This window comes from Balaenoptera borealis (genome assembly GCF_965194805.1).
Source record: "Balaenoptera borealis genome assembly, chromosome: 3".
NCBI lineage: Eukaryota > Metazoa > Chordata > Mammalia > Artiodactyla > Balaenopteridae > Balaenoptera > Balaenoptera borealis.
Genome location: NC_138866.1, coordinates 169306997 through 169334584, shown reverse-complemented (window position 1 = coordinate 169334584; position 27588 = coordinate 169306997). Strand labels below are relative to the sequence as shown.

Sequence of the window (27588 nt, the reverse complement as noted above, 5' to 3'; positions counted from 1 at the left end):
GTGCAAGAGGGTTCCCTTTTCTCCACACCCTCTCCAGCATTTGCTGTTTGTAGAGTTTCTGATGATGCCCATTCTAAATGGTGTGAGGTGATACCTCATTTTAGTTTTGTAGTTTTGATTTGCATTTCTCTAATAATTAGTGATGTTGAGCAGCTTTTCATGTGTTTCTTGGCCATCTGTATGTCTTCTTTGGAGAAATGTCTATTTAGGTCTTCTGCCTATTTTTTGATTGGGTTGTTTGTTTTTTTGATATTGAGCTGCATGAGCTGTTTATATATTTTGGAGATTAATCCTTTGTCCATTGATTCATTTGCAAATATTCTCTCCCATTCTGAGAGTTGTTTTTTCGTCTTGTTTATGCTTTTCTTTGCTGTGCCAAAGCTTTTAAGTTTCATTAGGTCCCATTTTTTTATTTTTGTTTTTATTTCCATTACTCTAGGAGGTGGATCAAAAAGATCTTGCTGAGATTTATGTCAACGAGTGTTCTTCCTATGTTTTCCTGTTAGAGTTTTATAGCGTCCAGTCTTACATTTAGGTCTCTAATCCATATTGAGTTTATTTTTGTGTATGATGTTAGGGAGAGTTCTAATTTCTTTCTTTTACATGTAGCTGTACAGTTTACCCAGCATCACTTATTGAAGAGACTGTCTTTTCTCCATTGTATATCCTTGCCTCCTTTGTCATAGATAAGTTGACCACAGGTGCGTGGGCTTATCTCTGGGCTTTCTACCTTGTTCCATTGAAATATATTTCTGTTTTCATGCCAGTACCATATTGTCTTGATTACTGTAGCTTTGTAGTATAGTCTGAAGCCAGGGAGTCTGATTCCTCCAGCTCCATTTTTTCCCCTCAAGACTGCTTTGGCCATTCGGGGTCTTTTTTGTCTCCACGCAAATTTTAGGATTTTTTTGTTCTAGTTCTGTAAAAAATGCCATTGGTAATTCGATAGGGATTGCACTGAATCTGTAGATTGCTTTCGGTAGTATACTTATTTTCACAATACTGATTCTTCCAATCCAAGAACATGGCATATCTGTCCATTTGTTGGTATGATCTTTAATTTCTTTCATCAGTGTTTTATAGTTTTCCGCATACAGGTCTTTTGTCTCCCTAGGTAGGTTTATTCCTAGGTATTTTATTCTTTTTGTTGCAATGATAAATGGGAGTGTTTCCTTCATTTCTCTTTCAGATTTTTATCATTAGTGTATAGGAATGCAAGAGATTTCTGTGCATCAATTTTGTATACTGCAACTTTACCAAATTCATTGATTAGCTCTAGTAGTTTTCTGGTAGCATCTTTAGGATTCTCTATGTATAGTATCATGTTATCTGCAAACACTGACAGTTTTACTTCTTCTTTTCCAATTTGTATTCCTTTTATATCTTTTTCTTCACTGATTGCCACGGCTAGGACTTCCAAAACTATGTTGAATAATAGTGGTGAGAGTGGACATCCTTCTCTTGTTCCTGGCCTTAGAGGAAATGCTTTCAGTTTTTCACCATTGAGAATGATGTTTGCTGTGGGTTTGTCATATATGGCCTTTATTATGTTGAGGTAGGTTCCCTCTATGCCCACTTTCCGGAGAGTTTTTATCATAAATGGGTGTTGAATTTTGTCAAAAGCTTTTTCTGCATCTATTGAGATGATCATATGGTTTTTATTCTTCAATTTGTTAATATGGTGTATCACATTGATTTATTTGCATATATTGAAGAATCCTTGCATCCCTGGGATAAATCCCACTTGATCATGGTTCATGACCCTTTTAATGTGTTGTTGGATTCTGTTTGCTAGTATTTTGTTGAGGATTTTTGCATCTATATTTATCAGTGATATTGGTCTGTAATTTTTTGTGTAGTATCTTTGTCTGGTTTTGATATCAGGGTGATGGTAGCCTCACAGAATGAGTTTGGGAGTGTTCCTCCCTCTGCAATTTTTTGGAAGAGTTTGAGAAGGATGGGTGTTAGCTCTTCTCTAAATGTTTGATAGAATTCGCCTGTGAAGCCATCTGGTCCTGGGCTTTTGTTTGTTGGAAGATTTTTAATCACAGTTTCAATGTCATTACTTGTGATTGGTCAGACCCTTTCTTTTTTCTTCTTCTTCTGGGACCCCTATAATTCGAATGTTGGTGCATTTAATGTTGTCCCAGAGGTCTCTGAGACTGTCCTCAATTCTTCTCATTCTTTTTTCTTTATTCTGCTCTGCAGTAGCTATTTCCACTATTTTATTTTCCCCATCACTTATCCATTCTTCTTCCTCAGTTATTCTGCTAATCATTCCTTGTAGAGAATTTTTAGTTTCATTTATTGTGTTTTTCATCATTGTTTGTTTGCTCTTTAGTTCTTCTAGGTCCTTGTTAAACGTTTCATGTATTTTCTCCATTCTATTTCCAAGATTTTCGATCATCTTTATTATCATTACTCTGAATTTTTTTCAGGTAGACTGCCTATTTCCTCTTCATTTGTTTGGTTTGGCGGGTTTTTACCTTGCTCCTTCATCTGCTGCATATTTCTCTCTCTTCTCATTTTGCTTAACTTACTGTGTTTGGGTTCTCATTTCACAGCTGCAGGTTTGTAGTTCCCATTGTTTTTGGTGTCTGCCCCCAGTGGATAAACTTGTTCAGTGGGTTGTGTAGGCTTCCTGGTGGAAGGGACTGGTGCTTGTGTTCTGGTGCATGAGGCTGGATCTTGTCTTTCTGGTGGGCAGGTCCACGTCTGGTGGTGTGTTTTGGGGTGTTTGTGAACTTAGTATGATTTTAGGCCGCCTCTCTGCTAATGGGTGGGGTTGTGTTCCTGTCTTGCTAGTTGTTTGGCAGGGAGTGTCCAGCACTGTAGCTTGCTGGTCGTTGAGTGCAGCTGGGTCTTAGTGTTGAGATGGTGATCTCTGGGAGAGCTCTTGCCGACTGATATTACATGGGGCCAGGTGGTCTCTGGCAGACCAGTTTCCTGAAGTTGGCTCTCCCACCTCAGAGACCCAGGCCTGATACCCGGCCAGAGTACCAAGACCCTGTCAGCAACATGGCCAGGTACGTGGGGTGTTTCTTGCCTTTTGGGAAGTCTGAGGTCTTCTGCCAGCATTCGGTAGGTGTTCTGTAGGAGTTGTTCCACATGTAGATGTATTTTTGATGTATTTGCAGGGAGGAAGGTGATCTCCACGTCTTACTGCGCCATCTTGAAGTTCCTCTGATATTCCCCAATTCTATGTCTCCTGCAGAAATGCCTCTCCCAGGCTTAGATGTCTATTGGCCACATCTCCATTTTTAAGATCTTACGATATCTCAAACACAAATTAAGCAAAATCACATCTTTTAAAACCTCATCCTTTTGCTTCATTAATTAAGAGGAGTGAATGAAACTGCCAGTTATTCACTTGTCCAACCCAGAAATCCTCCACAGTAAATTAATCATCAGATCTGTAGACTTTTCTCCCAAATATTTATTCACTTCTTTCCATCTTCATTGAATGCACCTTGTCATCATTATCTCTTGAGTGAAATACTGGAATAGTCTCCTGACTGATCCTCCTGTCTCCAAAACTGCTATCATCTACACTGCTCTTCAGAGTGATTTTCCTAAAATCCAAATTTGATTATATTATTCCTCTGTATAAAATCCTAAAATGTCTCTCTGTTACTCTAAGTTAAAAGACATTTCTTAACACAGATGACCAAGTACCCCTGCTTGTCTCTCTGGACTCATTCCTAGCTACTCTCCATTCTCAAATGAAATGCTCCAGACATGCTAAGCTTTGTCTCCACAAACTCATCAGGATCTGTCTTTCCTCTGGTTTTTTGCTACCACCCTTTGTAATTCCTATCATCTGGAACCTTCTTTACTATTCTTTATTTAACCAACTCCCTATTCATTCTTCATAGATATAATCAACACAAGGCTAACTAAAAAAATAAAAACTAAAGTATTAAAATTCTTAAGATTTGTGAATGTTATCTTATGCAAAAAAATGACACAATATTCTGATAATTTACTCATAATTAGAGTACTGTGGTATTTGCTGAATATTTAATTCCCATGTTTATGAGAAACTTTGAGAATTTAAACCATCCAATGAGAGGGAGACTAGATAATAGAGGCCTTGAACTGTGCATATAAAATGCTACTAAAGGATTCTAAGAATATATATATTGACATCATAACTGTGAACATGAGAAAGGGGAATGTGAAAAAACGTGCAGAATCAATGGTACCTGTTTCTGAATCTTAAAGTTGTATTATTATGAAGAACTACAAGTAGTAAGAAATACTATCATCAAAAACCCATACTGAGCAAAGATGGAAACGTAGATTCAATATTAGGAAAATCATTATATCAAGGGGCGCCTGACAGTTGAAAAGGCTTTTTATGTGAGACAGAGTATTCTCTCCTATGAAAGTGTTCAAACAGCAATCAGGTGATTTTTTCCTTTCCCACCTCCATTGTCTGCCAGATCAGAGAAGTTATAGAAATGATTCCTTCATTGGTTGGTGACTCATTTACCAATTCAATCAATAGCAATTCAGTAGATGTTGGAACTGATTCATCAATAAATATGTCTTAGTGGAGTTCTCTCATATATTAATAGACTGTGATAAGTGCTAGGATATAGATAAAAAATTTACGATAAATTGTAACTGAGTAAAAGTGAATCCTTCACAGAAGTCTTAGTGTTAGATCCCTGTTTCAAAGAGCATGGAATAACTTCTTTTATTCTCTCCAACTCTATGATTCTTTGATTTTATGATTCAATAACTTGAACTTTATATCATATTTTGACAAGTTGTTTATATTGTATTTATAAAAAGGTTAGTAGCTATAGCTATTATTTCTAGATTTTTCTTCTTAATGAATTAGTATTATCAGTCTCAAAGGAATGTCAAAGAAAAGAGAGAGAAGACACAAATTACCTATGACAGGAATGAAACAGGGGATATCATAGACCCTATGGATATTAAAAGGATGATATAAGAATACTATTAATAACTCTAATGCATTAAATTGACAACTTCTATGAAATGGACCTATTCCTTGCAAAGAACAAACACAAAATGATTTGAGCAGCTTTATAACTTTTAAGGAAACGGAACTCATAATTTTAAAATTCCTGAAAAGAAATCTCCAGGCTCAGATAGTCTCACTGGAGATTTCTACCAAATCTTTAAGGCACACAGATCAGAAAGGAAGACATAAAACTGTCCCAATTTTCAGATGACATGACTGTCAACATAGAAAATCTAAGGAATGTATTATAAAAGTTTGAGAACTAATACATGACTCAGCAAGGTTGCAGGACACATGATCCACATATAAAATTAACTGTGTTTTTATATACCATCATTGAATATGTAGAAACCAAAATTTAAAATATAATATCATTTATAATCCCTTAAAAAATGAAATACTTAGGTGTAAATCTTATAAAATATGTACAGGACTTGTAAGCCAAAAACTGCAAAACACAGGTGAAAAGAAATCAAAGTCTAAATAATGGAGAGACAAACTGCTCATGGGTTGGAAGACATCCTATTAAAGATGTTATTTCTCCCAAACTGATATATGTATTTAATAAAATTCTTGTCAAAGTTACATCACTTTTTTTGGTAGATATAGAGATGATTTTTTTTTAAATGTGAAAGCAAAGCCAAAGGAACTGGAATAACTAAGGCTATTTAGTTGAAAAAGAAAAATAAACTAGAAGGACACTCTCTACCTAAGTTTAAGATTTATTATAAAGCTTTAATTTTCAAGACTGTGTGGGACTGATGAAGGAACAGACACTTGGATCAATGGAACAGAACCAAAACAGCTTCACATAAGCACAACCAACTAACATTTGACAAAGATGCAGATGCAGTTAAATGAGGGGAGGACAGCTTTGTTAATGGTGATGAAGCAACTGGATAACTATTGGCAAAAAAAAAAAAATGACCCAAACCTCACACCTTATACAAAAATTAACAAAATGGAGCATACACTTAAATGTAAAATATAATACTATGCAACTTTTAGAAGGAAAAATAGAAGAAAATCTGGGACCTAGAACTCAGTGAAGTGTTTTTGACCGTGATATCAAAAGCATGATCCCTAAAAGGAAAGATCAATAAACTGGACTTCATCAAAATTACTCTTTCCCTGTAAAGAGAATGTAAAGATAATCTAAAGCCTATTAGAAAATTTGCCACTCACACATCTGCCAAAGGACTTATATCGATAATATATGAAGAACTCTCAAAACTCAACAGTCTGAAAAATTCTGATTAGAAAATGGGCAGAAGACATGAAGAAACATTTCACCAAAGAGGATATACAGATAACAAAGAAACACATGATAAGATGTTCAACACCACTAGCTATCAGGGAAAACGCAAATTAAGACCCCGATGAGATATTATCCTATACCTATAAGAAGAGCAATAATAAAAATAAAATAGTTACAATACCAAATGCTCGCAAGGATGTGGACAAACTGGATTTCTCAAACATTGTTGGTGGTAACATAAAATGGCATAACCACTCTGGAAAACAGTACTATGGTATGTTACATCCATGCATGGAATATGAGTCAGCAATAAAAAGGAACAAATGATTTACACACACAACAACTTGGATGGGTCTCAAGGAGGTTATGCTGAATGAAAAAAAGACAGTCTCAAAAGGTCACAAACTGCATTTACATATTTATATAACTTTCTCAAAATTACGAACTATACGGACGGAGAACAAAATAGTGGTTTCCCAAGGTTAGGGATGGTGAGACTAAATGTAATTATAAAGGAATAGCTTAGGGAAGATTTTGGTGGAGACAGAATATTTGATTGTAGTGTGATGATTACACGAGTTTTCACATATAATAAAATGCCATACAACTATACACACATATTGAACCATATTGTTTCCTGGTTTTGATATTATACTATACTATAAAATGTAACCACTGAGGGAAACTACATGAAGGGTACACAGAATTTCTCTGTACTATCTTTGTAACTTCCTATGAACCCACAATTATTTCAAAATTCAAAAAATTAATGTCATGTGCCAATTATTATTGCATGACATCATCAGGAAATTGTGATACAGTGATTTCCTTTGTATTGCCTTATTCTATGAAGTAATAATAATAAATTCTGTAAACAATACTTTCCAAACTGTTTCACAGAACAATTGTTCTATAAGGAGTATACTTATTTCCATGTAAAAAAAAGAGTTTGCGGGTAATTTGGAAAAATCCTACTTATAATACCAGGTTTTCAAAATTTCTCATAATTTTTTCTTCAGTGGTGACTACCTGATTTCATAATTCTGAAAATATTACCCTAATGCATGTCACTTTACAACACTGAGTTCATGAGAAAGGGATCAGTGTTGATAATCTTGGAAAAGACAGTGAAAGCTTTCTAAGCCTCAGTCACTAGGCTACAGCCTGCAAATAATGAATTCCTGAAGCTTAGGACAGCAGATCCTTCACAGGAAGCCTGGTTTATTAACATTATGATACCTGACCTACTTTTGAACATAATTTCCTAAAGAAAACAAAAGCTATTCATAGTGCATGATTAATAAAGTCTCTGAAAATACACTAGTTGTTTTCAAGGTGATGTAAAAATCCATGCTGGGATTAGTATTTAAATACCCTAACTAAATTATTTCCCCCTCACCCATCCAAAAGTGCTTTGTACTTATTCTAACTCCCATTCGCAAGGTGAATGTTTATGTACCTATTTCTCTAACTAGACAAGAAGCTCCACAATTCTTCAGGTAATATCTTATTTTTCTTTGTTTTTGCTCCAGGGCCACTTATATTAGAGATGCCCAATGTTTAACCAAATAAACAAATGTCCAGTATGCAAGGCTAGGTCAGGTTGGTGTACACTGGTGCCAGTAGAGTCCCACAGAGGCACTCTACACCTTTAAATTCATTTTTTGCCACAACTGAGCACAAATTCTGATATGCTAAAAAGTTTTAGATGGAGCACTGGATATGGTGTAGAAGTAACAGCTATAATATAACCTTACTGTGAGTAAAAAGTCACATATATATCATAGCATCAAACAATAGCCCATTCTCCCCCCAAAATTCATCAGTTTACTTGAAACAGAGAGAATTCTGCTATAACAAATGAGAAAGGGTAGTCAGGATGTAAATGAGTCAACTCAAATGTGTCCTGAAGGATAACTGTTTAGGTGAATTACAGTTATACATTCATAGAAATCAAAGGAAATTGTTAGTGATGTGGTGATAATATAGAAAGGACCGTGTTTAAATTATTGCTGACCTTTTAAATGTTTTTTGAATTTTTAAAAAATTCATTCAAATACATCAAATATCACTTGGCTCAAATCCATTATTTTTTCCATCTTTTTTGTTTGTTTGTTTTTTAACATCTTTATTGGAGTATAATTGCTTTACAATGTTGTGTTAGTTTCTGCTGTAAAGTGAATCAGCTATATGTATGCATATATCCCCATATCCCCTTCCATCTTTATTTAAATATCAATTTCTCAGTGAGAACTTTTCTGATGGCCCTATTTAAAACTATAACCACCACTCCAAGCGTCTTCTTTCTCACTTTTCCCTATTTTACTTTTTGCCAGAGCACTTATCATTATGAAATATGCTGTGTTATTTTACTTACTCTGTTTTGTCTGTGTCCCCTTCCACTACCACCAAACATAATGCAAGCTCCATGAGAGCAGGAAATTTGTCTGTACTGTCCACAGCATTATTCTTAGTAACTAGAACAAACCCTCGCACATAGTAGATGCTCAATAAATATTTGCCGAATAAATGCATAAATGTCAATTCTTTAAAACTTCTTAAAATTGCCAATAAATTATATCAGGCAATTAAATACATACGTAGGCATTAAATTTTGACTTAACTATAAATGGTTCAATTAAATTCATTAAGAAAATATACACAGAATCATTTTTAATATTTAAAAAGCTAATTATTGCCCCTATTAATATCCTGATATATTTGTATATGTCAATAAGGAAACAACGAATAAAATAAGAGCTCTTCCTTCTTACCAGAAAACTTTTTCAAATGTTTGTATTGTTTAGATGATCGCTTCTCAAATTTTAGTGCACATATACTTGTTAAAATGCAGTTTATGATTAAGTCTAGGGTGGGGCCTGACTTCTGACAAAAATGCTGTTTGTCTCTAGACCAAGATTTGAGTAACTGAGTTTAGATAATTTTCAGCAGTGTTAAACTGCACATTGATGTAACATTAAAAAATGATATTTTTAAAAACATTCATCCAATAGGAAAAAATGTGTTTAAAAATATTTGTAATGACTTTAGCAAGGTTACTATAAGTAACTGAGTATAAGAGTTTGATTTATTGTTAATCACGTGTTCTTTCACCAAGAGGGAACCCTAATGTAAACTATGGACTGTGGTGATAATGACATCTCCCGTGTAACAAATCACCACTCTGGTGGGGGACATGATAGTCTGGTGGGGCTGTGCATGTGTGGGGATTAAGTTCTGCTGTGAACATACAACTCCTTTAAAAAATAAATTCTATTGAAAAATTTAAAAGACAGCCTCCAGAATGAGACAAGATATTTGCAAATCATACATACGATAAGGGCTTAATATCCAGAATATATAAATAACTCTTACAACTCTACAATAAAAAACACACAATCCTGTAAAGAAAAGCGCAAAGAACTTTGACAGTTCTCCAAAGAACATACACAAATGGCCAATAAGCACAAGAAAAGATGATTAACATTATAGTCATTAGGGAAGGACAAATCAAAACCACAATGAGATTCTACTTCATACACACTAGGATGGCTATAATTTAAAAAAAAAGAAAGAAAGAAAGAAAGAAAATAACAAGTATTGGCTAAGTCCCAGATCTCCTTCAAGAATTTGCCCAGGAGGGGGAATTAGATGAAGGGAGTCCAAAGGTACACACTTCCAGCTATAAGATAAATAAGCACTAGGGCTGTAATGTACAACATGATGACTATAGTTAGCACTGCTGTATGGTATATTTGAAAGAGATTAGATCCTAAGAGTCCTCATTTCAAGGGAAAAAACATTTTTTTCCTCTTTTTATTTTTTTGTACCTATATGAGAAAATGGATGTTAATGGATTACCACTAAACTTATTGTGGTAATCATTTCGCAATATAAATAAGTCACAATGATGTATACCTTAAACTTATACAGGGCTGTATGTTAATCATATCTCAGTAAAGCTGTGGGGGGGGAATAAATAAGTAAAATGAAAAAAAATTGTTTAAATATCTTTCATCAGGCCTATCCTCATCAAGCTCCCTAATATTGCTATTTGCTCTCCCTCCATTTTTCATCTCCTTTAACTTATTCTGTATTTTCTCATAGAAAATGTATCACTTATCACCTTCTGACAAACTCTGTAATATACATATACACAAACACACACACATGGATATTCTGTGTGTGTGTATGTGTGTGTGTGTAGAGGGAGAGAGAATATTTTCTGTTTAACACAGGAGAATGGGTAATATGATTTTTGTCTGTTTCATTTATGGATGTACACTAGATGTCTCAAACACTGCTTGACATATACCTTTTCAGTAAATATATGTTAAATTAATTTGATATTTTTGTCTTCTCAATTTCTCTTGATCATTCTTGACAGGGTCTTGAAAATGTTATCAGTCTTTCCAAATCCTCTCTCTCTGACATTTGTGTTCTATTCCATTAATTTGTATTATCAGCTAATTAATTTCTTTGGTAAGGATTTAAGTATATAAATTTTTCACTACGCATTTTCTTAACTAAATACCACAGGTTTTTTAATGCACTATTATTATTATTATTTATTTAAAACATTTTCTAATTTTACTGTAATTTTTTTGGTGGGGAGATGGGTTATTAAAAGTGTCTTCTAACTAACAGGGAATTTTCTAGCTTTTGTCTTACAACTGATTTCCAGCCTAATTCAAAAGATGTAATCCATGTCACTTTAATCCATTTAAAATTAATGAAGTTTGCTTAGTGCTTAATAACATATATTCTGTGTGTACTTGAAATAGATGTCTGCAGTTGGGAAATACAGTATTACATGTGCCCATTAGGTTCAGATTCCTTACTAATTATTCTGGTCAAATATCCTGCATCCTTACTAATCACAGTGCAGAATTAAATTATTTTGAGCATGCCTGAGATACTCTTGTGTATCACCAATAAATATGCTAATTGGAAAGTACAGAGAAACAAAAATATGATTGTTTGCCAAAGGAGCCTCTATACCAATGGCAAAATATGTTCAACTAAGATTTCAGATTTCTCAGATACACAAATCACTTTCTTTTTGACTATGTCCTATATTTTAGCTATATTTATATTATAAAGCAAAAAAAAAAAAAACCAGTTTAATGTTTCTGCCAAATCTTGCTTTCAGAGCCTATATTGGTCTACAGAAAATTAAAGCCACAGGTACTTTTGTTTTATAAAGGATTATTTTCTTTTCCTTTGTCAGAGACAGTCTATGCCTTTACAAAGAGCTCAGCAGTTTCATTCTTTCTTCTATTCCTAGGTGGTGTATTTATACCAAATGATATTTTAGACGTTTTTTTAGAGTTGTGATACATGTTCAGCCTTTACTAAGACTTCTCACAAAAAAAAAAAAAAAAAAACCCAAAACAAACAAAAAAAACCTCACACAAGTTCCAAAGATCATGAAACGTAAGCCTAAATTCTTGGTTGGTTGTCAGCCAAACTTCTGAGATCAGTTGCTATGGTGATTTTTTTTTTAAGTTTTTCTTCCTATTCTTCTGGGTCTAATTAAACATCAAAGTTTATAGTATATGCAGGAAAAATAACAGCACTCATAATTCATATAGCAGGTTCTAGCCACTCTATAATTAAAACATTTAAAACCATTAACATAGGAATACAATTGAATTTTTAAATACATAATAAAATAAGCAGTGTTATATAAAAATAAATCATATTCATGTAATAAGAACCAATATTAAAATGTGGGTTACTTTTAAGGTTTGTTCTAACTTTTTTGTTGTTTATTTGTTCTAAGGAGCTGAAAAATTTTTCTTCTTCTTATATAATATCTGGAACTAATTCATCTCTCTTGCTCCAGTATTACTGATATCACAGCCCCATTCAAATGTTACAGTGATTTGGTAATCAGTTCACCAGAAAGCACCTTCTGATAAAACTTTCCCTCCAAGGGCTTGTAATTACTTTTGTCTTTATTTTCCATACAAAAGAACTACCAAGACAATAAATTTCAGTACATTTCTCTGACCTTCTTAGTATATTAGTATACCCTCCCAAATACAGATAGAGGATTCCTAGAAATATTCGCAAAGTTATTATCTAAATACAAAGAGTTCAAGGAAAATTTAGCCAGAAATAAAATACTTTAAACACTGAAAAAATTGCATTAAATCACATCTTGGGAAAGAGATAAGTTGGCAACATGACAAATAAAATTCAAAAGCATAATATCTGTTCTGTTCGACTGATAACCTAATAGATTTGTGAGATACTCAAATGAAAATGGCAATGAAGAAAATGTAAAAGCATTTGATGCAGAAAATAACTAAAAACTCAGCAAAAATATTCATAAGATAAAGGTAAAAATTAATACAGAATACAAGATTAGTCAAACAGTTTTGCTTGGTTCATATAATAGTAATAATTGATATTATAAGATATAATCCACACTTGAAGAAACAAATAGTTATTGGATATACACAGGATTTCTACATCTACAACTTTTTTGGTTTTCCTAAGATTCAGTTGTACACAGAGGTGGTATGGTAGCTTGGGCAAAGCAGTGAATCATAAATCAGAGTACTTGGAAACTAGGATCAACTCTGTCAGTACCAGTTTTATGAAATTTGACCAAATCTTAGCCACTCTTGTTCAGCAGCTTTATCCATGGAATGCACTAATAATATCTGCCCCACTTACCTGTCGGGTTTCTGTGAAGATCAAGTGGAGATTAGTAGATAGAAGAGCTTTGAAAGTTAAAAGTTCTACGTAAATGTGAGCTCTTATTATACTGACGTTGTTCTTGTGATTCCAGATTTGGTTTCAAGAGGCAAAAAAGAGATCAAACTGTAATACGCTAGCTCAGAAATTATTGGTAATAGTGGAATAATTTGTCAACCTTAATTCTGACAATTTGTATTCACCTCATTTGCAATGAAATGAGGCAACAATGCACTGTGTTCCATGATTTTACAGACTTCCCTGAATGAGCACATATGGCCCATTTAGCTAAGGATATTTTAATAGGTGCCGTTTATTATGATCTCTTGTAACAATATTACACAGCTGATATGTATTTCCCTTAGGAGATCACATTGTCTATTTTATACATTATCTGGATATTGATTTTTTTGTTTTTTTAGCCACTTATCCCAGCTCATAATTGACCCAAGGGAATGACAACTCCCTGAAATCTGTCAAAGCACAAAGGCTTGTCAACCTTGCATGAGTTGCCGTTGATGGACGTTTTGCTTGCCTTCTTTCCCAAAATTTATTTCATATGGAAAATACTTGTTTGCATTCTGTTTGTCTTTGAAGACACCTGCTTTCCAGTTAATCTCCAATTCTTCACATACAAACAGAAAGCCATTGATTAGTTTTAAATGACTTTCGGTTGTAAATTAAGTATTGAGAGGGAGAAAGGAATGTATTTAAGTGGTTAAATCACCTTACCTGCCTTGGCTGCTGAGTTATATATACTCTGTATTTTTCATCAATGAACCCATTGCACAGAGGAAGGTTGTGGGAGACAAAGGCAAAAGTAAGGAGACAGAACACTTCCACTCACCACAGATGAAAGGAGTCTCATCTGAATTATCAGCACAATCGTTCACAAAATCACACAGCTTGTCCCTGGCAATGCAGTGCTTGTTCGCGCATGTGAATTCTTGAGCCGTACACGTTCTGTCTGCGCTAAGTAGGGGGGAACAATCTTGAAAGGAAATATCATCCACTGCTACATCTCCTATGTAACTGATACCACGTTTTGCCCTGAAGACAATCTTTAAAAAAAAAAAAAAAAGCCAATATCAGTTGACTCGTCCATCAAGAATTCAAAACTTGGGGCAAACAGTAAATACAGTACAGAACTTAAGGGCTTGAATCTGATAAAAATGACCCCGTAATCACTACGATGAAACTGACCCAGGAAGTTTGAGGGATATCGAAGAGCTCTACCACACTCAACAGGCAAAGAATGTGGGAGTGGCAACACCACTGTCTCTTGTCTAGATGTTTAGGATACAGGGCCTAAGAAACCTACCACTGCAGCCTCTGCAACTCGCAGACCCCAAACAAGACCTGCTCACTGCTGACAGCCCCATCACACGTGGAAGCAGGAGGTCAACCAGGTGACGGAATGCACCAAGAGACAGAAGATGCAAGCATACCTTTTACTTTATTTCATCCGCTTCTTGCCATTCCTCTGATACGTTCAACTCAACTATTTGAAACCAAAAACATGTCTAACCTCAAAACTATGAATTTTTTAAATTGGCCACATCTTTGGACTTGAAATGATTGTGATTTGCCTTTGATTAATGTATGTGATGAATGAAATTCTCCTGTGTGCCACTGCTGGACAGTGAGATCCCACTTCTACAGACTTTGATAGAATTGATGAAAAATAGTCACAGGACTCACTAAAGTTTCCAAAGTGAAACTAATTCAGACAGCTTCTATTGAATTTGTCTGCAAGCTAAATATGTATTTGTGTGTTAACATAAGAAATATTCATATATTTTAAAGTAAATTTAGGACAATTAGAGATGTGTTAACAAGAAATACCTATTTACCTCCATGATTTTTATACAGAATAGTTATTGTCATCAAACTCCCAAACATCTTTTTACCAAATCTAAACAACTATTTTTCTTGAAAGAAGTAATTAGTTTTTCCTTAAGATGTGTTATGCTTTTATACTATTGTATGAAAACCTAGTTGTTTTCCTTTTAAGATGAGAGAATAGAATAACTGAAAATCATGCCTTTCACATTATTTTAAAAAAGCAAATAAACGTACAATTTTTATATAAATTCATGTATCAAATTTACATAAAAGGCATACTTTTTTTTTTTTCTTCAGAACAGATGTGCTAGAAAAGAAAAATAAATTTGTAAGATAGATTAAGAGCTTGGATGTGATTAAGACGAGGTGAAACTAGAAAGAATAATGACTACAACTCTTTTATAAGAAAATTGAGCCCAAGAAAAACATGGATACACAAATTGAAAAAGGTACTGTATTATCTGGATATATCTGAACATTTAATTTAAATCTGTGCGGCAATGCTCTGTGATTAAGAAATCAGATAATCCAATGCCACACGATGTTGGTTAAGATTCCATAGATTTTAATACTGAACGTGATTAAACTTTTTTTCAAGAGCAATTATGATATATTTTTTTCCGGTAAAATAAAAGCTGGGTCAATCATTTTGTAAAATTTAGGAAGCAATAGAGCATAGCATTTGTATTATGGACTTGTAGATGACCTGCCTGTGTTTAAAGCGTATCACTGCCATTGTAGTTATATAAGTAGGGCAAGTTACCCAAGCTCTAGGTATTTCTGTGCCTAATCTATAAAATGCAGGTAATAAAGGTAGGTACCTCATACAGTTACAGGAGTAAATTTTTTGTTCATAGAACAGAACTTAGCACTTAGTAAGTGCCAGGTATGTGATTGCTCTAGTTATAAAAATTATTATAATTAAATGTTATGTTTAAATTGGGGGTTCCCAAATATAACTCTGAAAACTACCCAATGCTGTATACTTTTACTCAAGGGTTAAAGGCACTCATGTTTCTGAGGCTAAAGGGACTGATACTGTAAAAATGGAAGAACCATGGATAGTATGTGTGTCTCACCACTATTTCTCCAGTGCGTAGTAATATGCTTGCACATAGTAGGTTCTTGATATGTTTTTACTGAAGGAATGAATGAATCACATTAAACATCAAATATTCAGAAACCATTAATATTTCATTTTAAGATTCAAACAACATGGGCATATTTCTCTTCAAATTTCAATATGTGAAAAATTAAATTTCAGAAAGGCTAAATTAATAATTGATTCCTCTGCTTAAATCCCTCTTAATGTTGTTTTGAACATGCTTTTACCGTGCAAATATTCTACTTGCACAGGCTACTTAAGAATTCACTGCCCGAAGTGGAAGCCGATGCCTGGCAGCAGCACAGCCTTCTGCACGTTCTTGCTGATGATTCTTCTTCCCTCAGTTAAAAGGTCTTGGAGGTTAAACAGGTGGAATCCTCTTAATGATAAATTTCGTACTGTGCAAGGCCACTAAATTGCTGTCCAATCTTTTCTTCTTCAGGTTGAACTTAGTTCTTATCCATTTCCTAAATTATCTACAAATGACCCATAAGAAAACTGGGTCCCAGCAAGAGGTCAAAAATATATGGGATTTATTATAGCTAACATTCTAAGAAATTGGGGATAATGTTGTATCAGTGCCTTTAAACAGCTGTATCTGGCCTGTGCTTCCAGTGGAGTTGAAAGGGGCTGATCTATCAGATATGGCATGTGATTGTAGATACAGTTACTGAATATTCACAGCTGATTTGGTTACTCTCGCTACATATTGCATTTCCAGTCCTCTGTATAATTAGTAAAGATATTATACCTTGTATCTATAGATAAGTGGCTCTAAATTCAAGGAATTAAGCCCTGTGCTGTTATGACTAAGAAAAAATGTTCTCCGACATAAATGGCTCTGGATTCCCACTCTCCCTTATCTAATCTTAAATCTTAATAGCTAAGCTTTACCTTCCAATAAACACCCCTTCTGCCAAAAACAAAACAAAACAAAACAAACAAAAACTCCAAAAGCAAAAAACACACACATCCATGGAGCTCCTGTTTTCCTGATAATCCATAAAAAAATAAAATTCACACTAAATATTTTGGCACATAATTACTTTCAGTTTAAACCTTTTATTCTATGTATTACTTGTTCTTTTCCTTTATTTTTAGGTCTTATCCTCCTAATATTATTGCAATCTACATGAAGACAAATACAGCATCACCCAATTTTGTGCCTCTGAAAATATTTTTCAGTCAAGTAAATCTGTTTTCTCTAATAAGGTTCAACAATATAGTGTGCTTTCAAAGGTCTCTTTAATTGGGTTTGAAATAAACTAATGTAATTACTCTGCAGTCTCTGAGAATATATTTGCAAAATAGTGGGAGGTGTTCTTAATATGTAGGAGGCTGATTGTGGAGGCAGGAGATGGTTGTCACTAAAATGAGATGTTCCTAGAAAAATGGTTGCCTCTTTGGGAAAAAAAATTAGGGCATTTCAGAACTGCAAATTCCTTATGGAAAATGCTGTATGGAGTGGTAAACGTTCATACAGCACATCAGAAAGGGAAAGAGAGACAAGAAGACAAGGGGTAGAGGAAATAAATTAAAATTAAAGAATCAACAAAACTCAATCATCACCTAAATACTTGGATTACAAACCTGTATATGGGAATGAACGCCTAAAAACACCTCTATTTTTTTCCACTGTGCACCTTGCTGTCCTCTTTGAGCCCACAGTTTAGAAGTAACATTGTCTTTCTTGCTGAGTACCTGCAGAGATAAATCAAGTAAGAAGTGTTGAAATATTTTACCTTGACAAATTCTAAACATGTAGAATTCTCCCAGTAATTTTTTTTCACTTTAATATCAACATGAATCCCTGAGAGAAAAGCTCAGACATTTTTCATTAGATGTCTTTGTTTTCTAGAACAGCACTGTGCCCCCAGGGTACCTCATGAGCTTTGTGTAATAAAGTTGTGCATGAATATCTGTCAGTCAAGTCTGAAGTTATCTGGGCACCATTGGATTAAGAACTCTTAACTACCTTAGTTTTTAAAAATCTGACAGCAAGAACAATTGGAAGTCTCAATATTAAATAATATTCATGTAGTCACATGAAAAGCACAGAATTATTTACTAAACACACTTTTGAGAATGACATTAGGTTCAGTGGGGATGGTGATGTTACAATGGGAGTCCATTCAATTCCAACAGCACATATGGGTGATGTGAGTGGGCACGTACTCATCTAAGCCAGCAAGAGCTCCCCACCCAACAAACTCTCACCAGTACTACTGGACCCTCATTCTAAAGGGAAATTGAGACTCATCTCAGCAGACAAATTATAATGGCTCCTCTTTTAGAATGACACAAAATGAGCCATCAAGAAAGTAATTAAATAGGGAAGAGCAGTAGAGTTCCACATTTTAAAATAACTGACTTAGATAATGTATTTAATTATTTCACAACACTAATTTTTAACAATACAATGTGTATAACTAATTCATGACTCACATAAAGGGTTTGGGGAGATTTTGACTTTTGAAAGTGAAGGTAAATTTGAATGCTTTCATGATCAGTTTTTTAAAAATTAGATGCAAATGGTTATTTTTATAGAGCTAGAGTTTCTAGAGTCATATAAAAAGTCGTATGTGGCTAGCAAAGATGTCACTAAATTCTTGAATTCAAGTCGAATCAACATATTATTAAAGTCAAGAAAATAGAATTTCTAAAAAATATAAAAATCATTTTTGAAGGATACTAAAAAGAATGTATAGGAATTAGATCTTCTTTGTATGAATACTGCTCTATACACAAACCACTAAGGAAAACTGTGTTCATGCAACATAGTAATGCAACATTTAATGTTATTTTACTCAGCTGTGCACAAAATAAGGCTCATATGTATTACCATTTTAATTATTTGATAATTAACTACTTATAAAATTTTAAGGTTGTTTTATAATTTTTCATCTACTAACACAAAATCTTATTCTGAAAAAATGAAAGCCTATTTCAGATAATTAATCTCAACCACAAAATACACCTGGTAAGTAATTCTCATTTTTCTGATGCAAACCCTGTAGTTAGCTGTATTGATTGTTTTGTCTAAAACCATTTTTAAAAACTCAATGCGACACAAATGGTAAATTGCCACATCAATCCACAAGACTACTTGGATGCTTTCAGATTATTAAACATACACACATACATATACACAAACAAGTTTACTCTTAAACTGTTTTTGGTGAGAAGTCTCACCTATAATAAATAAAACTATTCTTCCAAAATTGCTTTATAAATTTAACATGTTTCCAATAAAAAAAAGTAACAGCATTTTTAAAATAAGATATGTTTATCTAATTTGGGGAGGAAAATAATATTTAATATGGCCAGGAAAATCCTAGAATAAGACAGTTAAAAAATGAGAAAAAATACCTAATATTAAAATTACATCAAGCTACTAGGAAAGAAGTGGTTAAGCAGCTGATCTGCAGTCGATTTCTATTTATTGGGGAAAAATAAAGCAGGTAGCCCAAGTGTAATCTCTTTGCAAATATACTAAACATAGACTTCTTGGAAAACAAATTAATGCTATTTGACAGGGGGAGAGACCTTATCTATGGCTGCTTTTGGAGAGATATCCCTGGTCTAAAACTGCTCATGTAAACAATTCTGAAATCTGGGGATTTATTTTTCAGACATGGCTTCTTGGAAAATGTCATGTAAGCTATGACACAGAGTATAAACGGAGATGCTTCAAAATTGAGTTGGCTTCTCTGTGTAAACGATGTGTCTATACATATACTTACAAACCTTATCTATTATATAAGGCATGTCTAATAGGGGAAGACAGGATCTAGGGGATCTGCATTAAAATTGCAGAACCTCTTTCTGTTTTGTCCATATAACTTGGTCGTCCAAAAGAAACCAGGACCCCATGGAAAATAGTTACCTCCAGGGATGGAACAGGATAACAAAAAGATGAGTCTGGAACATCTTCTTGGCCAGAAAGAAAGGAAATGATCAAAGAATGATTGGACTTGTCAAAGAGACATAGAAATCAGTTTAAAGGGTCTCCTATAACTGTATCTGGGACAACTTAAGAACCAATAAATAGTAATAATGTTGACAACAAATTGGATAAAATAGGAATCCATGAGTCCACACTGATATAAATCAATAAATGGAGAATTTTTTTAACAAGAGAAAACCAACCTACAAATGTAGACAGACTAATGGAGTTAGACACAAATAGGCAATCATCATAGTAAAATTAATGTGGCAAAAAATACTAAAGGAAGCAAAAATTAGTGGGTATAATTGAGTTGAGATCAGGATTTTACATACTCTCAAAATATCTCATCGCAAAATATTTATTGATAACAAAGGGAACAAAAGTACTGAGAACAATAGACATCATGTACTAACCAATGGGATGCAATAAAAAGAATACAATATTGGTGATATTACAGGGGGAAGAAATGCTTAACATTGAACAAATCCAATTTGAAGGACATTTCACAAAATGACTGGATATAACCTTTAAAAGTATCAAGATCATAAAGTTTAGGGGAAATGAAGGAATTACTTCAGTTTTAAAGACACTAGGGACTTCCCTGGTGGCATGGTGGTTAAGAATCCACCTGCCAATGCAGGGGACACGGGTTCCATCCCTGGTCCGAGAAGATCCCACATGCCACGGAGCAACTAAGCCCATGTGCCACAACTACTGAGCCTGAGCTCTAGAGCCTGCGAGCCACAACTACTGAGCCCACGTGCCACAACGACTGAAGCCTGCGTGCCTAGAGCCTGTGCCCCACAACGAGAAGCCACCGCAATAAGAAGCCCGTGCACCGTAACGAAGAGTAGCCCCCCTGCTCGCCACAGCTAGAGAAAGCCCGCACGCAGCAACAAAGACCCAACGCAGCCAAAAATAAAATAAAAATAAATATATAAAAAATAAAAAATAAAAAAATAAAGACACTAGAAAGAAGTAACAGTGGAGTGTGATAAGTAATTCTGTATTGAACTCAATTTTTCCTATAAAAGATGTTATTGGGACAATGGGCAAAAAACAGAATCTCTGAGTGAAAGGTAGAATGCAGTTGTCTGTGAGATTCTTGCAACCTTTTGTGAGTATGAAATAATTTAATTTCTTTTTTTTTTTTTTTTTTACAAAAAAACAATTTGAAAGAGAATATTGGAGAATGTAGCACCACTATATCAAAGACAGCAAGAAGGCACATCCGAATATCACCAAAATGTGTATATTCATTTGATTGTGTTATTCTCAGAATACTGATACTGAAACCTATATGACATATTTCAAGGGTAAAACAGTGTTGCATAGAAGCTGCAACCTCAGAATAAAGACCATAATCATAAATAGAATAGTTTAAAGAAATCCTATTAGCCATTCAGGTCCAATTCTACTAAAGCTTTTTTTCAATCATACTGTTTTCAAACCAGTGAAGTGTTGATAACTGCCCATTTTCATTTATTAGCAGACTACATATTTTAATAACACTAAATTATACAATATGAATTTTTGTAGAAGAAATTCAGAAAATGCAATTGCCTAAGCAGTACCTGGAGAGAACCAACTGTGGCACCATTCATATGAGTCCAGAACACCAGGGTACATTTTGGTCCCGTGCGTGAAATAACAGGAGTGAGGATGTCAGCCATGTCACCAAACTTTCCATTTGAGCTATCAGCATACAGGTACCAGCCATCTGTGGTATTTCTGAGGAAAAAATGATGCATTTATCAGGTAAAAAAAGAAAATCATAAAATACAGTTTGTCATTAACCATAGTTTAGTGTTCTAAAATTTGTCCTAAAAGTATAACAACGTTTTTAGAACAATGGTGATGCATAAATAATTCTACTATTTTGATTTTGAATCCATGTGTCCATTGGTACAATGTACAAAAATTATGGTAAAGGTTGAAATCATTAGGCCTAATATGTAATAACTTGGTTGATTTTTTTTATAATAATACTGCTGATACTCTGATCAGTTTTGTAGAGTTTTTTTATGTGGGTAAAATGAGACATTGAAGCATTGAATACATTTAGAAGAGGCATAAAAAGAACAAAAATATAAATAATTAAAGTATGAAAAAGAGAAAGGAAACTGTCTTGGAGTTCTACTCACTGGTCTAAAAGGCTTTCAGGTTCAAATTTATTTTATCTATTAATTTAAGTCAGTTTTACTTAAACATATTTTAATAAGCAGGTAGATAACCTTTTAATGTTGTTTTAAGTAAAGAAGGGTATTTATTGGTTCACATAACTGAAAAGTACAGGGGATACACTAGCTTCAGGCACAGTTGGATCCAGGGGCACAAACACTGTTATCAGGACTCAAGTCTCTCCATCATTTGGCTTAAGTGGGTAGATAATTTTTAGTGTTTCTTTTTTTTCCCCTAGTTCCAAACCAGAGAGGGAAAAAAATGATGGAAACACTTAAATATCAATGTAATCTTGCCAATAAGGGATAGAGTTTATGCCCCCACTTTAATTACCAATTCAAAAAAGAGACAATAAAACATTAAAGACATGTTATGTAACACACAGCTTTTCAAAATATTAAATAAGGAAGTGATTCCTCAAAATTTGGACATTCTGGCACTCTTTAATTTCTTTAATTATATTTCACCCCACTTTTTCACCACATGTGATACTAGTACTTGCTACTTATTAAAACCATTTTGAAAGTTTTATCATTTTTTTTTGAGGAACGACATGAATCATTAATAGAAAATAGATGGAGAGAAAGAGAGAGGTATTCACTCAGTCACCACGTATTTATTGAGTCAGTCTTTCCAGTGTTACTTGTCCAAGGCACTGGGAATGTGCTGTGGGCAAAAGACATGGCAGGGTTGGCCTCTGACCTCAGCACTTACTAGATGGGCAACATTAGGCAGGTTATTCAACCTCTCTGAACCTATCGGTTTCTTCATTTATAAAACAGGATAGCTCCATGTTATTACTAGGAATTAGAAATAAAATAAGTGGACTTTCTATCACAGTACTGGCCCATCTTATATATTTAATAAATGGTAGTTGTGATTTGTGGTTATGTTTATGTCATTAGTTGCTGCTAATAAAGAATTTAGTGCCCTGTGAACTACACAGGGTATGAATTAAGACTGCTTTTAAGAGCTAGGATTATTATATTAATTTGTCTGAATTGTGTATCAATGAATAAAAAGTTCCAGCTTTGTTCCTTGTGTGTGTTTAATATCCCAGGACCCCACAGATGCTGAGAACAAAGATGAATACATGAATTATTCATTGGTTCACAGATTCACTGTGATCCAGCACAATTTTAGTAGATATATTTTCCCCAAAATTGACACACTGATTCTAACCTTAATATGGAAATCCAAAGGACTAAGAATAGCCAATTTTATCACAAAGGAGAACAAAGTTGGAGAATTTACTCTATCAGATACTGATTCATTATAATGGTAGAATAATCAAGACAGGGTGGTATTGAAGTAAAGATGGAAAAATGGGCCAGAGAAATGGATAAAAGAGTCCTGAAAATTCTACATATATTTATACATCTGATTTATGAAAAGCTTAGCTCTTCAGAGCAGTGAAGGAAAGGACAATCTTTTCAATGTGGATTGAATAAATTAGGTAGCCTTGTGGGGAAAAAACAAACCTTGACCCCTATTTCACAGCATTCAAAAATAATAAATTACAGGTAGAATGTACCTGAAATGTGAAAGGTAAAACAACAAAGCTTGCCTAAGATACGTAACAATATCTTCATGATATGAGACTGAGAATTAATTTTTAATATATAAGGATTACTATCCATAAGGGGAAATACAAAAAATAGAACTGTATTCAAATTAAGGATTTCTGTTTATCAAATATATCAATATGATGATCAAGGCCAACCAGTGAAGGGGAGAAAACATTTGCATCCCATTTAACGAATGTTACACTTACTATCTACTATATGTCATGCACTATGCCAGATGTTCAACAATGCCTGTGTGTGTGTGTAGTGTGTGTATGTTTTTATACATACATATTATATAACTACATACATACAAGGAAGAACAGAATGAAATGTCCCCAAATGCTAATATGTTTTTATCTTTGTTTGGGGGCCACGGCTATTTTGTTTCCTACACAGTGCCTGGTTCACAGTAGACTCTCCAAAAGTACTTGATAAACAAAATACACAAGGTAGTTTAAAATCAGTGCAGCACATGTGGAAATAAATAGACCAAGGGAGTGACAGAACTGTAGAGTCAGATGAAATTACACAGAAAAAGTTGATAATAATATATTCCAGGCTGGGGGAGAAAAAAACATAAAAAGACAGAACAATGTTAGAGACCATGGAAGAATTAAGTGACTAAAAGTCACAATTCTAGTAATGATAAAAGCATGTACTCAATGGTTCTTCAACTGGAGGTCCCTGTACTAATTTCCCAGAAACTACACGATGAAAAATGTTAATGTTTAATTTCCCCAATACAGTATAACTTGAGAAAATTCAGTCACAATAATAAATTTAAAATAAATTATTGAAACAATTCTTTATAATTATATATCTTTGAAATATATATATTTCAACTGCAAGGAAAATGAAAAAAGGGAGACATGCCAGGAGATCAATTTGAAAAATGCAAATAACAAAACTGCATTTGTGTTTTTACACTGCCCCACAAACACCGTACTAGTGTAAAAGTATATCATTCGGTCGCCAGTCTTTTATGCATTAATTGGGGGCACATGATGTATGTATGGTTCCTAATGGAAAAATGAAGAATTATACGAACACTTGCCTATGTCTGAGATGAGATTAGCTGAGCATGATGTACCTGCAAAGGAAATCCACTGCCCTCCTGGGATGAACACAGCAGTAATGATCACACCTAACAGTGCTGTCACTCATAAAATATCAGCATCTCTCTACCAGCCTTCAAATTTTCATTTCTCATACAGGGCTGGAAGTAGGATGTTTTACAGAAATATGCCTTTCTTAACAAAACACATCATAAACCACACAGTAGTAAAGGTTTAAAGAAAGCAGTGCTTTACACTCAGGTGTTGCAAAAATAAAGATCCCAGGTGATGATGTATAAGTCATTAAAAAGTCATTTATTAAAAGAGATCTGATTTACAGTCCAAGCTATTTTAAAAAAAAGTTGCGTAAGCCTCATAGGATAATCAGTTTCTAAAGTCTTAATATTACACATATTAAGCAATTTAAAAATTGACATTTTTCCCCCTTATTTGAGAATCTCCTGGGTATTCACCCTGATTAAATTAATAAGAAAAAATACCCTTGCATGGACAAATAAAAATATTCTTGAGTTAGGTCAACTGACCTTTAATACTTGTACAGTATAAGGGACATATTCTTCAGGCTTATCCTTTGGGTTGAGATATAGCCTGTGATTGATTATGATAATGTAGGCTGTTATAACATACCTGATGGGATATGAGCTACTGAAAGTTGTCATGAACTTGATTACTTTCATGAGTAACAGAAAATACAAACTGTTCAACAGTACAATCCTCCTAGGGGTTTCCATAGTATTACCCTCTTGTCTGTGGTGCACCAACCTTGCTATGTGCAACTGCTCCCCGCCCCTCCCACCAACTCCACGGTCTGACCCACCAACTGCTGGAGCTTCTTAAATAAGACGGAACACTCAGAGTTCTTATGTGGGATTTTCAGAATATAAATTAAGGAAAAAGGAACATTCCTTCTTGAATGTCAAGGCATGCTTCCCCTCCAACCTCCCACCCCACCAACCAAGGTTTGTAACCGGCTCTGTCGGACTCCAAAATTCCACACACGCCCTCTAGACTCTGCTGGAGTATTGCAGAAGAGACCAAACAAACAAACAAAAAGTTTCTATTTGACCTTATTGGTCCTTTATAATACACATCTGATCCTACCATCCTGCTAGAAATCTTCAACACACCTTTACTGACTCAAAGTGAGATCCTTGAACTAAACTGTATGTTCCTGGATTGCAAGTACATAAGAAGCCTCAGTAAAATACACATCAATTCATTACACACACTGTCAGATCAGCTGACACTTTTTTACATAGTGAGACTTTCTTGATAATTGAAGCAGTGAATAAATTTGCATTCTGGTGCAAGCTCTTTTATATCGTTATGCATTTGTAACTAACAGTCCACAGGAGGTGGGAGATAATGCGCCCCTGGGCCAGACAGCTGGTGCTTGTCAAGTGGAGTAAAATTGAAGCTTTGTTCTCACCCAGGAACTCCAAGGACAAAGCTAGTGGCAGAAGCTGAACTCCGCTGAAGTAAAGAGATAAGGTGCCCACTCCTGAGGTCAAGGAAGACTTCCCTCTGCACATGTGCAGGAAGGCTTCTTGGGGGTCAAAAAAGGGAGGGGGACGCCACCCCATAATATGTGTGCACGTGCACCCACAGGCCTCTGTGGTGGGATCAATCTTAGCAAAAAGTTGAGCACGCATGTTGGGGAGGGTCCTGGAAACATTCAGGTGTGAAAAAAAGAAACGAGAAAATTGGCCAAAGGTAAACAAAGACCTGGAAGGACTGTCCTGTGTAAGTGATTTAAATCATGTCTTTACGGTACTCCTCATTCAGGATGCTCCCAGTCCCCTACAGGTGTGTATCCCTGCTTTGCTTCTGACTTACTGCTCTCCTTCTTAGAGAGGACACCATACCCTTTCTCTCTAGATGTGTATTTCTGCCTTGCTGCTGTCTTAAATAAACAAACTGTTTGTCTGTGTGCTCTCCCACATGTTATGCTATGTCTCCAATAATAAACTTTGTACCTGTTTTTTACAGTTTTTGCCTCCTTAAAACATTCTTGCTTTCAAATGGGGGAAAGAGCTAGGGCCACTTTGCTTCTAGCCCCTAGCCCCTGGTGGTCTAGTGGCTAGGATTCCTGGTTTTCATCCAGGCTACCCAGGTTCAATTCCTGGGCAGGAAACTAAGATCTCCCTTCAGGACCACTCACTGCTGTCTCTCCGAGATCACCCAGAGTGGTCTTTCATACTGAATTGGTATATAACCGGGGTCAGAGAATATTTTTCTGTAAAGGCCATACGGTAAATATTTTAGGCTTTGTGGGCCATACGGTCTTTGTTACAACTATCAGCTCTATCTTTGTGGCATAAAAGCATCTATGGACTGCTTAAATGAATGATTATAGCCATGTTCCCAATACAACTATATTAACAAAAACAGGCATCAGACCAGAATTGGCCCACAGGCCATAATTTGTTCACCACCATTCTATGGATAAAATTCTCAGCTCATCAGGATCTGAGAAGTAACTTTCTATACTAATATCCAGCTTCATCTTTCATATATTACTTTACTCAGACACCAAGATTTATACCCATCGTATGTGTTCATGCAGTTACTTGGATACATCATGTACTTTATTTTCTCTGTCTCCCTTACACTGGTCTTTCTCCTGGGCACACATATAACCTCTACTCTTGGTCTTTCCCCTATACTACATTGATTTACCTTCCACAACATATCTCAAGTACACTCTCATTTCCAAGCCTTCTTAAATTCCTACACTCAAAATTCCCTGATTGAAAATCACCCCCTCACTTAAAAATTCCATTATCATTTTATACATAACTTTTTAGATGCATTTTTCATATTAGATTTTAATTCATTGAATATGAAGTTATATGCCCCACTAGATCATAAATATACCAAGGCACATATTTTAACTTATTTA

General features: G+C 34.7%; 1 protein-coding gene across 1 annotated transcript in view; it reads right to left on the bottom strand.

Annotated features, from left to right (window-relative positions):
- The window catches only part of MALRD1 (MAM and LDL receptor class A domain containing 1), a 638500-nt gene that overhangs the window by 355070 nt on the left and 255842 nt on the right, over positions 1-27588 (bottom strand). Inside the window, exons 23-25 of the mRNA XM_082385765.1 lie at positions 21436-21592; positions 17503-17613; positions 13810-14023 (exon numbers count right to left, since the gene is read on the bottom strand). Coding sequence (XP_082241891.1) covers positions 13810-14023; positions 17503-17613; positions 21436-21592 — 482 coding nt within the window. The remainder of the gene's footprint in view (positions 1-13809; positions 14024-17502; positions 17614-21435; positions 21593-27588) is intronic.